The 16,844-nt window shown below is 40.1% G+C and overlaps 1 protein-coding gene across 1 annotated transcript in view; it reads left to right on the top strand.

The window, feature by feature from the left end:
- LOC138601843 (astrotactin-2-like) overlaps positions 1–16,844 on the top strand; it is a 329,634-nt gene that overhangs the window by 208,986 nt on the left and 103,804 nt on the right. The window contains exon 12 of the mRNA XM_069673098.1: positions 2,019–2,169. Within this exon, the coding sequence (XP_069529199.1) occupies positions 2,019–2,169 (151 nt within the window). The remainder of the gene's footprint in view (positions 1–2,018; positions 2,170–16,844) is intronic.

Here is a 16,844-nt window from a genome sequence, read left to right as displayed (position 1 = left end):
AACAACGAAAACAGACCAACAAGGTATCATTTAGCATCTGAGTGAGATGCACTGGGCTTCAACATCTCCCGCCGTTCAGCATGGGTGAAGTCAGATGACGTGGTATGAAAAGTCCACATAGAAAGGTTGTCAGGGTGTTTTCCTAAACATAACCAAATCACTTTGAGGCTTAAATCTCAATAGTACTTTCTGTGTGGTGCTAATTACCAAACGTTAGCATACTAACGTGCTAATCGATGGTGAATATTATAAACATAACCTCCTATACATTGGCATGTTAGCATTGTCTTCCTGAGTGTGCTAGCATGCTGACATTAGCTGTTAGCTTAAAGCACAATGCTCAATCAATGACTATAGACGGACAACGCATCTCCATCTGCTCTCATAGTACGAAATTGAAGCCAAAATACTCCCTGTGACTGTAGTGATTGTTTTAGTTACGTCTCCTCTCACCGTTCCTCCTCTACTCTGCTAATCGGGAACAGATTGCGTAGGAGCCGTATTTGTCAACAGAGATGTCAATCATCCTTTTTACAGCATTGAATAACAAATTAAAACTAAACTTGAACACTTGGAGGTAAATCAGCATGATAAGAACTAACTTGAGAAACAATTATTTGGCGTGTATTTTGATTTTATAGTTTGACTCATGTCCCATCTGTTAACATGGAGGAAGCGGGCTTTATGACCTATGCAGCCAGTCAACAGGCTCGAAATGTGAAATGTGAAATGGAGCTGTCATGGCATCCATCTTTTTATACAGTCTATGCTCTCAAGTACTGCCGCCCGGAGCTGTATTCTCTTACTGTAGTTTTGTTATGGCTTTATGTTCTAAGTTCTGTTATAGATCCATTTCTAATGTTTGTATGAACAATAAATGTAGTATGAATACAATTTTCTGGGTCGTCGCTTGTACAGAGGCAAAGTCCTTGCTGCCTCGACTCCATTTCCCGCCCCTAGTGGATGTCATCCACTCTGTCCTTCCCACGTATCCTGTCTATTTTCACTGTTGTATCAATAAAACCAAAACCAAAAAATCATTTAAAAAAAAGAATACAATTGTATTATTATACAGAACTAAATAAATGCGGGTTTGTTGAGTCGTTCAATCGTCGTATGGAGTTCCATAAATGGAAAAGAAAAAAAAACATATATATAATATTATATATACATATATATATATATGTATCCTCAATAATAATTTTTAAAAAAAAGAAATATGCTACTTTTTCTGCCTCTATAGCTGTCATTGTCTCTGTTTATCATTAATCGTTTATGCATGCATTTGTCTGTGCTCCTTCAACGTTGCCAGCCGGGGCGGGCCCAGATGTCCCGGCCTTGGCGAAGTCCTGAGAGTTTATGGCACAGAATGCTGATTCCCCGGGCTCTCTATCACGACACCGTCACAAACACATCCAATTAATGCCAATTCGCAGACTCCTCCCAAGACATGACCCAACCAGCATGAACCCCGCAGTGAAACCTTTGTTGTGATTAAAAAAGGTGCTGTAGTCTGCTACAACATACCACAAGCCCTCGGGTACATCTATTTTAAACCACTATTAGATCGGGGTTTATTAACGTTTGCACAGCCTGTCAAAAAAAGGAAGCGAGAGCTCATAGAATAAACACGACACGTCGGGGGGGGGGAATCATTAACAAAGCTGTTACTGGTGGTGTTTATTTAGCTGAATTTACATGCTATCAACATTTCAGACATTAAGCACATTTTCACACCCCCACTTTAAATAAAAATACACGTGTTCCAAATATTAAAAGTGGTAATTAATTGCAGGTGGAAGAAAAAAAGCCTCAAAACACCACAAATGCTTCTTAATTACACTAGAAAAGGTTATAAGAGACAGCTTTCCACGAGTTGAGGGAATAAGTTCAGCTGCTTAAGCATTTATTTTCCTCTTGTCATCACTTATACCAGTATGTCCTTATTTACTCGGTGAAAACATTTGCATAAGAGTCTGTATTTTCTTGCTTTTAACCTTATTTTTCTTCCATTCCAGGGAAGAGGCCATGATGTCCACTTATTTTGAGACAGTAGAGGACCTATTGGCATCTTTCGGGCCAGTTCGTGACTGCTCCAAAGATAACGGCGGCTGCAAGAAGAACTTCAAATGTGTGTCTGACAGGCAGTTGGAGTCATCCGGCTGCATGGTAAGTAGTTCATCATTTCAATTATATCTGTGTTCATAAAAAAATGCTATGCTAACCATTTAACAATTGGTTTAGAGGTAGGCCTTAAAATCCACAATAAAGTGTGTAGAAAATGCTGTTTCACAGGGCGTAAGGGGCTCCGTTTCAGTGTCAGTGTATCCGAGATGTGAGAACTAGTGATAAAAGGCCTAGTAGTAACATTTATTGTCCGGGCTTGCTGTCAGTTGAAATGGCGCTGAGCCGTAGCTAACTAGCGATCAGAGCTCAGAAGGTGTTGACAAGCGATTTCAGAGGAGCAGCAGAATGCAGACACACTCCTAATGCCAGATTCGAGCCTCCTTTAGTCTTGCTGGAAACACAGTCTGACAGATACGCTGTCTGAAAAGGCTAGCATTAAAGCATGTCACGTTAGCTTGTCTAAGTCTGCACTATCAATGTCTCATGGGTGGGGGGGGGGATCGCTGAAAAATTCAGGAATCAGGCCCGTTCGTAAGAACAATGAAGTTGAAATATTGAGCAGTGCCTCTGCTGCTTAGTAGTTACTGCAGGACTTGTGTTGAAGTGATGGATTTAAAAAACTCCTTCATTTACATAATCACTTATTTTTAATGTTTCTTTCCAAAGATATTGCCACTCGTTTAATTTGCATGCCATCTGTTATAGCATGGTTTTGTGATATTCCCAAATAATCCATAATAGTTAATGTGCTGTTTGCAGACGTAATTAGAATGCTGTGGCTTTACTGTGTGCTACTGTGTGTGGACACTATGGTGGTCTACAATTAGCAGCAGCTAGGACTCACACTTAACCTTTGGCGGTGTGATGCCCGTCTGCTTTAGCCAGGTTAAAGTGGATCAATAGTTGCTGGTGCAGAGGAAGCATGCTACTAATAGCATTCGGAATATGCCTCTTTTAAGCATTTAAATACTAATCTATTTGTGTAGAAAGTCTATTACAAATAATCTGATATATTTATTGAAGCAGCCGCCTTCATACATCCCCCTTTGATTCATAATCCCTTATTTGATTTTGGATGTAACTTTGTAAACTGCGGTGCAAAAGAGCTTTTCTCCTGGCATATTTACAAGTACAGGGTGACTGCAAACTTCCATTGCCAGGATTTTGACAGCACGGGGCGGGCCTGGGTTGTAAAGTAATTAAATTGATGAGCCATCTCAATTGCTGGAGGATGGTTGGGTGAGTCATTAAGAGCTTGGACGGAGCTATAAATCGACTGGTATTTTCGGGGGCTGTTTGTGTGTGCGTGTGTGTACCAAAGGCAAACACAGATACTAATTTTTCTTTCTTATTCCTTATCTGCTAACTGAAATAAGGAATGGGTTGCTTCTACTCTGAGAAAATGTCCATTTATAATATTAATAGATACATTTTCAGTGAAACTGTTTTAGCTTTGATATATTACACAACCGTCTGACACTTACTATAAATGATGCATACAATTCCCGACACTGTCCTGAAGCAACTGATAGACTGTTAGAATAAAACAAATATTCGAAACACATCTTCAGAAAGACCTTTTTTTAAATAATTCTTTCTATAAAGAGAAAGTTATTCTGCCCATGCTCTCTGCAACTCATCCCCCACGATTTACCTCCTACTGTTTTACCATGGTGACAACTCTTTATTAATAAAACTGAGTCATATTCCCCATCATTTCTCAGATCTAAGACCATTTCCATCATTGACACATTAAGCGGCTGTTTTTTTATGTCCAAGATATGTTGTCGTCTAAATATAGTAATTGGCTTTTGCCCTAAATGCGTTCGCAGTGTAATTTTCATCATTAAGTTACTGATGATAACCTTAGTTCTCTGCAGTTTTTTTTCAGTGTTCTTCTGCTGTGCCACCCAAGGATTCGAAACGCAGATAATTTATGAAAGACATGCATGAGCAGCCATGGTGCACTGAGTCAATCCTTCCCGCGCAGCACAATTAAATGTGGCTTCCAATGACTGAACATATTTCATGCATCTCATGCCTTGTTCTGTCTGTTTTGTGACATTTATAAGGGCTGCGTTAAAAAAAAAAAAGACTGACATCAGTGTCATAGTTCCATTTTCCCACCAACTCCATAAATGCAACATTTTAAAGAGTAATGGAGGAATATTTGATTTGATCCTCTTCAGTAGGTGCTTCATAATGCCTATTGTTCTATAATATAAAAACCTTGTGTGTATTTTTTAAATATATTTGCATTTATTGGACGCACCTCCCGCATAGGGCTTTGTTGTATTACTATAAGTAAGTCATGTTCGCTCATGTAACTGCTTTACACAGCAGGAAATAGCTGGAATCTATACAATAATTTACAATGGCATCTGGAACAGTAGTCCTAACCATGTTTTATGTATTTTCACACTGGTAGTAGCATTTGCATGATACACAGGGCTGGAGACTAAAATTGAACCGGCTGTTCCTCATACTCAACCTACGCCACAAAGATGAATCCTTATTAGACCCAGGGGTGGAGGTGTGTATAAAATATGAATGAGTGTGTGCTAATAAGCTCTTGGATTGTTTGTCAAACACAAGCCCCTGGACATATTGAAGTGTATTTTTCAAACAGGTGTGTTAATGAGCACACATGGACCTATGTTTTTTCTTCACCTGGCAGTTGGCAAACGTAGAACAAAGCACCTTAAATACTTAAAAAGAAAAAGGAAATGAGAGTTAATTCTTTTTCCTCTGCACTTGCTCTAAGTATAGAGCCAACATGGAGAGATTTAGTTATTAACTCACACTTTCAGGAAATATAAATGTGAGAAATTCCCCTGAAATAATTCAGAACAGTCCCATGCCTCCATGTGCGGCTGATTAATTCGCACACATAAAGACTGACAAAGCCTTCTAGTCTTCAAAGATTAACGCGGAGAATCGCAGACACAGTGGTATTATTTTCTTTTCCGACTCTTTTTGGGCTGGTGTAATTTTAACCACCCCTGTCAGAGTGGATGCAAACACAGAGCAGCGACATGCCACATGGAGGGCTTAAAATCCATTATCAGAGTCAGTCCCTGAAGGCTGTCTGACGCTCTTAAGACAGTTGAAATGCATTTCCAGAGATTTAATTCTAGTCAGAGCCATTTCTGAAGTTCTGGAGACATTGCTTTATTCCATTTTTTTTCGCCTGTGTTCCCTTTCTGCTGTTGCTGAGCCAGAGACAGTGACAGGTGGTTTATTCTTGTGCTCGCTAACCTCAGTTTATAACAACAGCTGTTGTAAGGGCAGGCACACCGGTAATGTTTTTGTGCCAGCGCTGTACTTTTTCACCACTTGGCTCATCAAACACCAGTTGGTCATATTTTACATGATAGAAGCAATGTGTTGGGTAAAACTGCACATTGTTTTCGCTGTTTACATTACAGTCTGTACTTCTCTTGTCAGATCCCACTTTTTTCCCTGTGAGTCGTGATAACGATGTAGGTGGTGCTTTCCCTGGATGGGGGAACACTGCTTCCTCGTCGAGGTTTCAGGAGTTTCTCAGAGTTCTTCCACATCCTGATGGACACAGCCTTAAACAAGCTCTGCTTTCCTCTTCTTGGTCGTCAAACAGTTTGCCAGATCTTCCTAGACGCCAACCAAAGATCCTTCTTCAAAGTGTTCTCAGGCTCCTACCCGACCACTGAAGCAGGGCACAGCCCTCCTGGCCACCACCTGTCTGCTGCTTCCTTAGACCACTGGGCTAACCAAAAAGGCCTCCATCTTTGGCCGGGCTTCTTCCTTCGCCTCTGGTTTTCACCAGTTGGTCCTTAGGTTGCTGCCGGGGCAAGTACCAATGGATTTCTTGCCACAACTCCCGGTAGCTGCTTCCACAGTGGAGGCTTTGAAAATGGCCCAATTGAATACCATGACCCAAACGTTCTCTGGGATGCACAAGAAATTCTTCTCAAGGAGTTGAAGACCTCGTGAACAGGGGCCTCAGCCAGATGTTACCATTCCACCCTTGCTTCCCTTTATGGTTTATCAGGCATTCTCCTGATCGTACTCACAACCAGGTGGTGGTCAGTTGACAGCTCTGCTCCTCTCTTTTCTCAAGTGACATATGGCCAACAAAGTTGATCATTAGATGTTGAAGGTACACCTCTGAATCACCCTATACATGGTGTCTATTATGGCCAATTCATGACTAGCACAGAAGTCCAATACCAAAACACCACTCAGGTTCAGATCAGTGGGCTGTTCCTCCCTGTCACCCCTCTTTAGCTTACACCGTTATTGCCCACCTGGGCATTGTCTACCTGCAGAACTAATGAGTCCCTAGACAGAACCCTTTCCAGGACTCCGCCCCGGGCCCTGGAAAAGGACCAAGAAGGCTGCATACTCTGAACTGCTGTTTGGTACACTAACAACCGTCAGAGCCTTTCTCCACTGCCACTTGCCCTTGCATAGAGGTGATATGCTCTTACTTCGAAGAATGCTTGAGAGGCAAGTCCAGAAAGAGGAGAGAGTTGAGCCCCTTTCCAGGCGTTTGGTTCTGATCCCAAAGCTGTGTATGGATGTAAACCAAACCAAACCTAGTTGGTACCCCTCCATCTCCCATACCAGCTCCCAATGCTTTCCTGCCAAAGAGGTGGCGTTCCATGTTCCTAATAGGACTGCCTGGGGTCACCACGGCAAGCACCTGCCTTTGCCTGCTGCCTTGCTTTCCTTGAACCCGACTGGGGCTCATAGTGCGCCGGGGCTACAGAATACAACTCTTCAGATGCCAGATATGATGTGAACCTGATGTGAAGCTAGCAGGATGTTATGTTCTTTTATGTTCCTCATGTTCTTTTAGCAGACAAAAGCTTGCCATTAACTCGCCATAATTACTACTCGTTCCTTCTGGCTCTCTCTTTATTACAACAATAGTTGAAATGGTAGTTTACGATGCATCCACTTTTCAAATGGTGGAACCTTTCCTGTCTGCTATGTTGAATCTGAACTGTAAAAAAAAACCCCAAACCTCTGGGGCCTTTTTTAATTGCATTGCAGCACAATAGCAGAGGAGTAAGGGGAACTTCAATGGGCAGATGTGGACTGTGTGAGCAGCAACAATCTAGCTTATACCCAGCGGTGTGGAATGAATGGTCAAATTCGTGTTGAACCTGTGGTCAATGTGCCGTGTCATCCACTGTGTTTGCGAGAGCGAGGGGTATTACTGATGCACTTGCTGAACTCTCCCGGGGCTGCTTGGTGAAGTTCAGAACTCTGTGAACATGGCTTTTTCCTGGTAGCTTGCCATTTTTAAAGTTTAACTTTGACAACTACAGCAGCCTGCGGTTTCTGTGCTTTTAGGAAATGGTGGCATGTTTTTTTCTCTGTGGCACATTGTTATATTCTGCTACAGTATCCGTCTTCTTAATGGAAGTACTCAGAGGCTGAGCAGATGGGAGGATATTAGTGGTCTATCGTTCATCAGATGATGTCCCTTTTGGGACGTCTCTGGTAAAGTTGTTCAAATGCAGGGTTGGAAATGATGTATTTTTTCATACAACCAAGGTTTCATTTTGGCCTTTCAAACTCCAGTCGTTTCTAACACTTTAGAGAAGACGGATGCTATTTTCTCCAATCTCATTTTTAAGGCGCTTGTATATTGTACCAGAATGCAAGGGTTTATTAAAATGTGCAGCACACTCCAAAAGTCAGGAATTAAATGATGAGTTGTCAGTGTGGAGCCAGATTTCCGCTCGGTTGCCTCTGGTTTGCATAAAGAGTCAGCAGGGAGGGAAAATGGCAGCTCCACCCAAACAGAAGTTTTGTGCAAACTCTCTTCCACTAATCCTTCTACCCACAATCCCCCCGTATGTCCCCATAGTGCGGCGTGCTCGACAACTGAGCATCACGACTCCCTCTGCTACACTGCGCAGCACAGCTCAGTTTACCTCATTAACATTGACTCTCAGTGCTCTTTGATTTAAAGCAAAATATTAATTATTCTTTCAGGCTTACCCTCTGACACTGTTGGTTAAATACCACATAAAGTGTCTCGTTTAGTGTTCCACTGAGAGCCACGCTGCTGCAGACAAGGGTGGGAGTTCATATGTTTGCAGCACAGAATACAGTTTAGTTGGGGAAGTGTTAGCAGGAATTTGCAGTAAAACTAAAACACATGAAATTTAATGAATTTCTTTCCTTTTGAGAAAAAACACATGAAATTCACATTTGCCAAAAACACATGATCACATGTGCAATATGTGTAACATGTGTTTCACTTTGGTTTCTGTCATGGCTTATTAATATTATCGCGTGTTTTTTGCATACAATTTATCCAATAAGGAATGGGTAGAAATACAGCATGCGCACCATCAGCAAACAACACATTTAAGTTTAACGTCGTTATTGTGTCAGAATCAATGACTGTATATATAGATGGATGACGCGTCTCCATCTGCTCCCATTGTACGAAAGTGATGCCAAAATAGCCCCTGTGATAGGAGCTGCCATCTTGCGATGGTGACATCATATGGAGCCAGAGTCTGTGCAGTAGAGATCGGCGGGTGGCGCCGCCGTAGCAACTTCCGCTACCCAAAACGCACACTTAACTAACCGAAAAAACAGAATCATTTTAGTTGCGTCTCCTCTCTGTTCCTCCTCTACTCTGCTACAGATCGGCTGCAGGTGCCGTATTTGTCAACAGAGCTGTCAATCATCCTTTTGACAGCATCAAATAACTAATTAAAACTAAACTTGTCAGAAAAATGAACACTTGTACGTAAATCAGCATGATAAGAACTAACTATTATGACAGAAACCATGTTTGAGAAACATTTATTTGTTGTGTATTTTGATTTTATAATTTGACTCATGTCCCATCTGTTGACATGGAGGAGGCGGGCTTTATGACCTATACTGCAGCCAGTCAGCAGGGGGCGATAGAGATGTTTTGGCTTCACTTTAAGGGAGCTGTCATGTCGTACATCTATATATACAGTCTTTGGTCAGAATCAACTAGTCTTAAAGGGACAGTCTCCCACATGGTGGGTCCAACATTTGAATTTGAATCGCTTTCATTCTCTTCAACCAGGCAAACATTAAATACAATAGAAAGAAAGACATTAAATCAAAAAGGCTTCATCCCCAAGTAACAGGTGAGATACCCAGAGGAAGATTAGTATTTCAATTTCCTCTCCCTTCTCATAATTTATTAAACATAGGCGGACTAGTTTTGACGTGGAATGCAGATAATATCTGTTATTCTTGGTGGCATATTGAGATGTGAGGAGGAGTAGAAAATATTTATTGCAGCAAATTATTGTATATTGCTGCTTTATTTGTAATAACCTTCAGTGAAATTCAAAAGAAGGTGCCTTTTTTTATTATCCCCCTCTCGCTATATCCCTGCATCGCTCTGATTCAAAAGCTAATTTGAGAATATATATAAATTATAGATTTGATGCACAAACATGATCTCATTTTAGTTGATATTTTAGTAGTAGTAAAACTAAATGTCTCTCCTGTAATGGTGTTTATATTTTTCTACATTTTCTTTTCAGACTTTCAAACATATCTCATTAGCAAGCGACGTCTCCGTGGTCTTCATCATCAAAGAAAGCAAATAACAGCAGCTCCTAAAAGCCTTTGGCAATCAAGCTGAGCGGAGAGCAGCGGAGGCAGACAAAGTTATCCTTCACTCTCATAAGCCCTTTTCACACATGCACTCCTGACAATTACCAAAAAATTTCAACACAAGTCTGCCCCTGAAATGTTCCTGAAGTGCCCTTTCACACATATCCCTTACAGCAGGAGATTTTACCCTGGCTGTGGAATGTTGTTGTCCCCGGCAACTGAGGGCTATTTCACAAAACCTAGATAGCGGATTAAGCTTAAGATTTTCCAGCTATCCTGGCTGAGTTACCATGGAGATTTATTCTGTGCGGCTAGCCTGCTCCAGAACAGGCTAACAGGCCAGGCTTGATTAATCCTGGTACCAGTTAGCAGTTCATTTAGCAGTCACTGCGATTGGAAACCAATATGTATGTGAGCAGGAAACTTCTATTAATCCCGGCTAGCGTTTCCTGGGCATGCGCAGTCTTCTCTTTTCTTCTTCTGTGGAGAATGCTCAAAACTGCTCCCTTTACGATGTCTCGGAACCTTCTTGTTAAAGTCGAGGTGAAATGAAAAATGTCATTTTAATCCCTTTAGATCACATCCCTGGTAATATTGTCCATCTCTTTGACAATATAGGCCAAAAAATAAATCAATTTCTTCGTATTCTTATATCAAAATCCGATTTTTTCTTCCTGTAAAACTAAATTTCACACGTGCTTACGTAACACCAAACAATTTCAACCGATCAATCTGCAACATTTAGCTGCAGAGCACCAAGAACGCTCGGTCAGTTAGCTAGCTACTGCGCTGTGGAGAACGTCTGTCTACGCCCACTTCTCTACGATCAAATCAAATCCCTCTAATGATATGTCCCGCCTGCACGTCCTTTTTCACTCGGAAATACGTCATGATACGGAAGCTAGATACTCACGAAATGCCGTTTCAGCTCGACTTTAACATCACACAGCCCATAAAACGCCGTGTTCATGATTTTTTTTAAAGGCTTAGAAATGACATCTTTGTGTAGATCGGATTGCACCCACCGCTGTAAGTGATTTTGGAGAAACGCCGCTACAATCATCACTTGTGTCACCCTTTCATTGCTAAAATGCTAAATTGCTTTGTGAGTTGTTCTAATTTATCTTATCTTATGTTAAATTTCCTGAGTTACATTAACTTTCACTGCTCATTTTTAAGGCAGTAATTCCTTACATTTTATAACTGTTTTCATTTTGAAGCACTCGCTCGTCACTGTTTGCTGTTTGCACATGTTGGATGGTCTGCCTTGTCCACGCGTAGACGAAAACACTGGCGTATTCTTATTTACAAGTCTATCTTAAGTACGCTTCCCTTCGCACCATCTACAATACATCAGTCAGAAGAGTGCAGGGGCTTACAATCTTCAGTCCCAGGACCTGTTCTTACTGTCTGTCCCAAAGGTCAGAACTGTTTCCCTTTACTTGGAACGAATTACAAAAGGACCTGGAACTAAAGGAACTTGTCTCACTGGATGCTTTTAGGTGATCTTAAATAACTTGGATAGATGTTCTGCTTGATAGATTGTGGTTGTTTTAGACAAAGTTGGACTGGTTTCACTTGTTATTTCATGTCTTTTATTGTATTATAGTCACGTATTCTGTGTTATGTTTATGTCTGAATGCTCACTCTTTGTGTGAAAACTGTTAATGTGCTGCTGCCTGAGTTGGCCAGGACACTCTTGAAAAAGGTCCTGGTTAAATAAAGGTTAAATAAATTAAAAAAATAAAAAGAGGCAGTCGGACTGCAATAGTCTGCCATGCATTTTCTCGTTCTATTATAGCAGCGGTGTTTCCTTTTAAAAAAAACAAAAAGGTGTTTCACCTCTTCACAAATTTCCATTAGTAGCTCTTGCTCGATCTCGATGGGTGTGAAGTATGCTGCACGCGTCTTCTCCATGAGTGTTCTCTTGAAGGCATCCGTGAGCGTGTTTACGAGAAATACTTAAACCTGGCTTGACCTAGTTGCACCTGTTCAGCCTGGCTTGGCCTGCGTGAAACAGATCAAACCAGGATGCACTAACTCAGCTCGCTTCTTCTCTCATCCTGGATTTCTGAATTCTGCTTTTGTGAAAAAGCCCCCAGGCGAATAATTTAGGCATCGGCCTTCAGAGCTCCTGCATCTCTTCATCTCTCCAGTCTGCAGACATCTTTTGCTGTTGTCTTATTGTAAAGGATCCTTCTGCTTCAGCCTGGGATGTTTTAAATCTTCCTGTTATGTGTCGCTCTCAGAGTTCACGTTACATAAGCGCCATCACCCCGCCCACTCGCCGGACTATCATCGCTGTGTTTACACGTCGGCTCGCCCCGACTTCTTGTGGACATTTTACCAGGCGGCTGGCAGGAAAAATCCGGCTTTGAGTTGGGGTGAAAAATTCACACATGCAGCCCATGCCTGGAAATTTGCAGGAGTGTAGTGCACGCGATAAAGGGGCCTTAGTCGTCTGTTGTATTATCATAGATGAAGAAAGGTGCAGGAGAAATAGAGACAACGTGGCCATCGACCTGATGAGGGGAGAACGGACTGACTTTCGCTCTGCAGAGATGTGAAGATGAAAATTGGAGATTACATAATCCCCTTAAAGAGTGAAACCAGTGTGAAATAGAACAAAGAAGTGTGTTTAAACGTAAATAGATTCAGACGTACTGTATTTTACAAAAATCCAAAAACACAAGCTGAATCCATCTTACATATATTTTTCGCCTCGGGGCGAAACCATCCCAATAGCTGAGAGATAACTGTTTTTCTTCCCGCTGAAGATTAAGCATGAAGTCTCACATAAATCTGAGGAACAAACAGCTGTGTTGAGACTCACATGAGATATCGCACCCTTGCAAGTTTTTTTTTTGCCCATGCAGCAATAAAACTGTTGTGCCTAATTTAACCCGTTTGAGCAGCAGTGGAGCTGCAGGGCATGCGTCCCTGCCACTTCTAAAACCAGATTAGGCTGTCACATATGCTTTTAGAGTATTTGATTTTCACCCCCTCTGTACAGCCTGTCAGTGTGATTTAAAGCTTCGCTGTTTCAAAGACTCTCTTTGTTGTGTGACAAACTTCCTCATTATCTTTATTTTTATCAGTGAAAACGGTCCCTCTAATCTTCCCTGTTTACAGCGTTTTCCTCCCCGTGTTCGGTGGTTAAATGCAAAGGTCACAGTGGGAATGTTTAAAAACTCTTGATCACTGCCTGTTTACTCTTTTCTCGCCGTCCCCTCTTCCTCTGAAATGTGCGACGGTACGAACATCTGGCGTTTTAATTCTGACAAGATCATTACCAGACAGAGTTCTCAATAGATTACGCTCAGTTCCTGATTAAAGCTGCGGACACTAATGGGTAATTAGGAAAATGAATCGCATCCTTTCAGAATGCGTGAGCTTTAATTTGTAGGGGTGATGTATGTGCACAGTTTATAATTTCATGCATACTGGTTATTTCTTTGATTTCCTCTAACCTGCTTAGCTTGTGTTTTAATCTCCCCAAAGTAAATACAGGAGTGAAATATAATGCTGCTGTTACATGCTTAAAACTAAGAAGATATACAGGTGTGATCAAAGAGAAGATAATATGTGAGCATCCATTCTATCACATTTAAGATAATAACGCTTTAACTGTTTTATTTAAGATTTTAAAGCACGACATTCAATTAAAATTAATCATTCAATTGGCTCAATCTGGCCTTTTTTAATGTATTTCAAATTAACAATATGCTACCGAGCCAGAAATTATAGCAGTGTCTCAGTCAATTAAGTTGCTTCTGTTTCTTAAGTGTTAAGCGTTAGGCTGTAAAGCTGCAGCAGATCTTATTATGCTTCCCATCGCAGAATCACTACAGAATAATTGGCCGAAAGCATTTATCTGAAATGCAAATCCTTCCCACTTCTGAGCCACTCGTGTCTTTGGAGATTTGTCCAAGCAGAAACAAGTACTTGTAGCTGACCTTAAGTCATTTTTATTAAATCACGGCGTGCTGCATGACAGCTCTGAGTTACAGACCATCATTCCCAAAGCTCCACCTAAGAGTGATGAACAGCTCCTGTTCTGGAGAGGGAGATAGCATTGCCTTCCTACGGAATATAAAGGCCACGTTAAAGGTGAAAAATTATGAGAATAAAGTCAGAATTCTACAAGAAAAAAGTCGGAATATTACAATAATGACGTCGTAATATGACAAGTATCGTCTCGTATTATTTTTTACTTTTATAATTTTTTTTCTCGTATTATTACGACATTCTTCTCATTACATTACGACTTTGTGTATTACGACTCTTTTCTCATATTATTACAACTTCTCAAAATATTATGACTTTCTTCTTTTACAACTTTATTCTTGTAAAATGATGTCTTTATTCGCTTAATATTATGACTTTCTTGTTATAATACAACTTTTTTCTTGTATTATTACACTTTCTTCTCAATATGTTACGACTTCTTTCTTGTATTATTTTTTCGCGTATTTTTACAATTTAATTCTTGAAATATTATGACTTTCTTCTCTTACATCTTTATTCTCGCAATACAACTTTATTCTCGTTATATTAAAACTTTTTTCTTGTATTATTACGACTTTTTTCTCATATTATTATGACTTTTTCTCATTATTACAACTTAATTCACAATATATTCCGACTTTTTTCTCATATTATTACGTATTATTACGACTTTTTTCTCATATTATTACGACTTTTATGTCATACTATTACAACTTAATTCTCAATACATTCCGACTTTTATTACGTATTTTTACGACTTTGTTCTCATATTATTACAACTTAATTCACAATATATTCCGACTTTTTTCTCATATTATTACGTATTATTACGACTTTTTTCTCATATTATTACGACTTTTATGTCATACTATTACAACTTAATTCTCAATACATTCCGACTTTTATTACGTATTATTACGACTTTTTTCTCATATTATTACAACTTAATTCTCAATATATTACGACTTTTTTCTCATATTTTTACGTATTTGATGACTTATTTCTTGTTTTATTACGACTTTTTCCTATTATGAGTTTCTTTTTTTACTACTTTATTCTTGTAAAATTACACATGTATTCACCTAATTTTACGACTTTATTTTCTTAATGTCAGTTTTTTTTTTCTTTAATGTGCCCCTAATACTCCGTTGTACCTTCCTGAGATTCTGATGAGTATTTTTTCAATTACATGTTGAACATGTGGTTCATTTTCCAGAACACAAGTGTAAACAAAGCACAGCCTTTACTGCACATGCAAATGTTTGACAGCAGTTCTCCTAAGAGATGAAATAAAGCTGTGGCTCAATTGGTTTGTGCAAAATGGGAGCATTTCTAGAGCCCAAAGAGAGCTGACGTAACGTTATCCTATTACTCAATTTGTGTGAAAACTGCTTTCATCAAATCTTACGAGATAGGGATCTTAATATGATAACGCAGTCTTCCCATTATGGGAAAGCTAATTATGAGGGAAGAACGGCTTGATTACAGTTAGTTGAGTCACTTCTGGTGTTTTGCTGTTTGTCATCATCGTAGCATTAATCCGCCCCATGACCCGTCAGCATGCCTGTAACTTAACTGACAGCTTATATCTACTTCCTAAACTATTTCAGAAGTTGATAGTGATTAAAATAGAGAAAAACCATCCTTAAAGTACATTTAAGCCTGACATGAGTGTGCAGGTTTTCCATGTGTTAATCATTTAATAAGCTTAAGGTGACATTGTTGGCTACCTGTTCTCTCTCTGCCGTTTGTTCCCCGTTATAAACATATGCTGGATAATTTAAGTAAAAACCTTGATAACTGGAGCGCAGCTGCTTCTCTGAGGGGCTTTTCAAAGCTTTGGAGGTTTTTTTATATTTAGCAGTTCCAGTTTGATATTTTACCGCTGATGAGAAGTTGCCAAAATAAGAAGAGAGCCTTTTTAACATTTAACGTTGGAAGCACAGATTTGAGCGAGTCGAGCTTTATCACACCATTTAAAAAGTCCTGGAACTCCTGTAGTAAGTGTTAAATGAAAAAGCTAGCTGTTAATTGGAAAGTAAAAACCCTCCAATTCTATCCTCTCTGTATTTCTAAGTTTGGTCAGTTTGCTAAGTTTTATTCCTGACTTTTTTTCACTCTTGCCCCCCCCCCCGTCCTGCGTTACATAACCTCAATATTATAACACACCAAATGAGGGAAATTTAATTGTTGCTGTGGCCCCAGTTTTATTACAGCGGAATATGGAAATAATAACTTGTTTTCTTCTGATATCAGGGACCTTGCAGAAGGAGACATTCAGGATCGGTTAGTTGGGATCTATTTTTAGATGACGATTTTAACACTGAACCGCAGTCAAACTGCATTGAAGGCCAAGAAAAACAATTTCCGCCTGCATGTTTTTCAGATTTGATCTGTTGGCTAAAATCTGAATAAACAAGGAAATAACATTTTCATTAGTGTAAGGGGAAGTACCACTAGAAAGCCTTTACTCCAGTGGTGTCTCTGACATGGGAAGTACGACGACATAGACTGCAGATGTTGACCATCTGCAGATGTGAAATCAGCAGCAGATTTTCCTCTAGGGTGTGTTTACCATATACAGTGTATGTACAGTATACGACGTGATAAACAACAGTGAGAGATCAAAGGGAGATGCTCAGCGCGTCTTTGTCCAGGGGGCAGAAATGTTCACGACTGAATCTGCGACAACATAAACCACCTCCCTGTAATCCCCCTCTTCCCGCATGATGTGCATTTCATGGTAGAAGTCTGTGTTTACAATCAGTCAGGTTTTCAGAAGACTCAGGCTTCCCTATAATTAGTATATATAGATGTATTATTTCTCTGACAGCAGGGGAAAGTCTGAACTAAAGCTTTTTCAACACTTTCAAAACCCATTTTAATCTACTTCCAGAGCCGTATTTTATAGCATAAAAATACTACATAGAATAACACACAAAAACTGTGAAACACCACCTCCTACAGAGTATACATCATCATGCCTCACACACCCACAGTCAACTGTGCAGAGACACGCCGAGCATAAGGAGCCACACATGAGTCAGAGTGGGGGTCAGTGGAACAGTGGCTATACAAGCTGTGAAATAATCTCAGTC

The sequence above is a fragment of the Semicossyphus pulcher genome, unplaced genomic scaffold, assembly GCF_022749685.1.
Source record: "Semicossyphus pulcher isolate SPU_LCO1_2020_fin unplaced genomic scaffold, fSemPul1.0.p SCAF_22, whole genome shotgun sequence".
NCBI classification, from domain to species: domain Eukaryota; kingdom Metazoa; phylum Chordata; class Actinopteri; order Labriformes; family Labridae; genus Semicossyphus; species Semicossyphus pulcher.
Note: the sequence above shows the minus strand (reverse complement) of the source record. Positions and strands in the feature narration are given on the sequence as shown.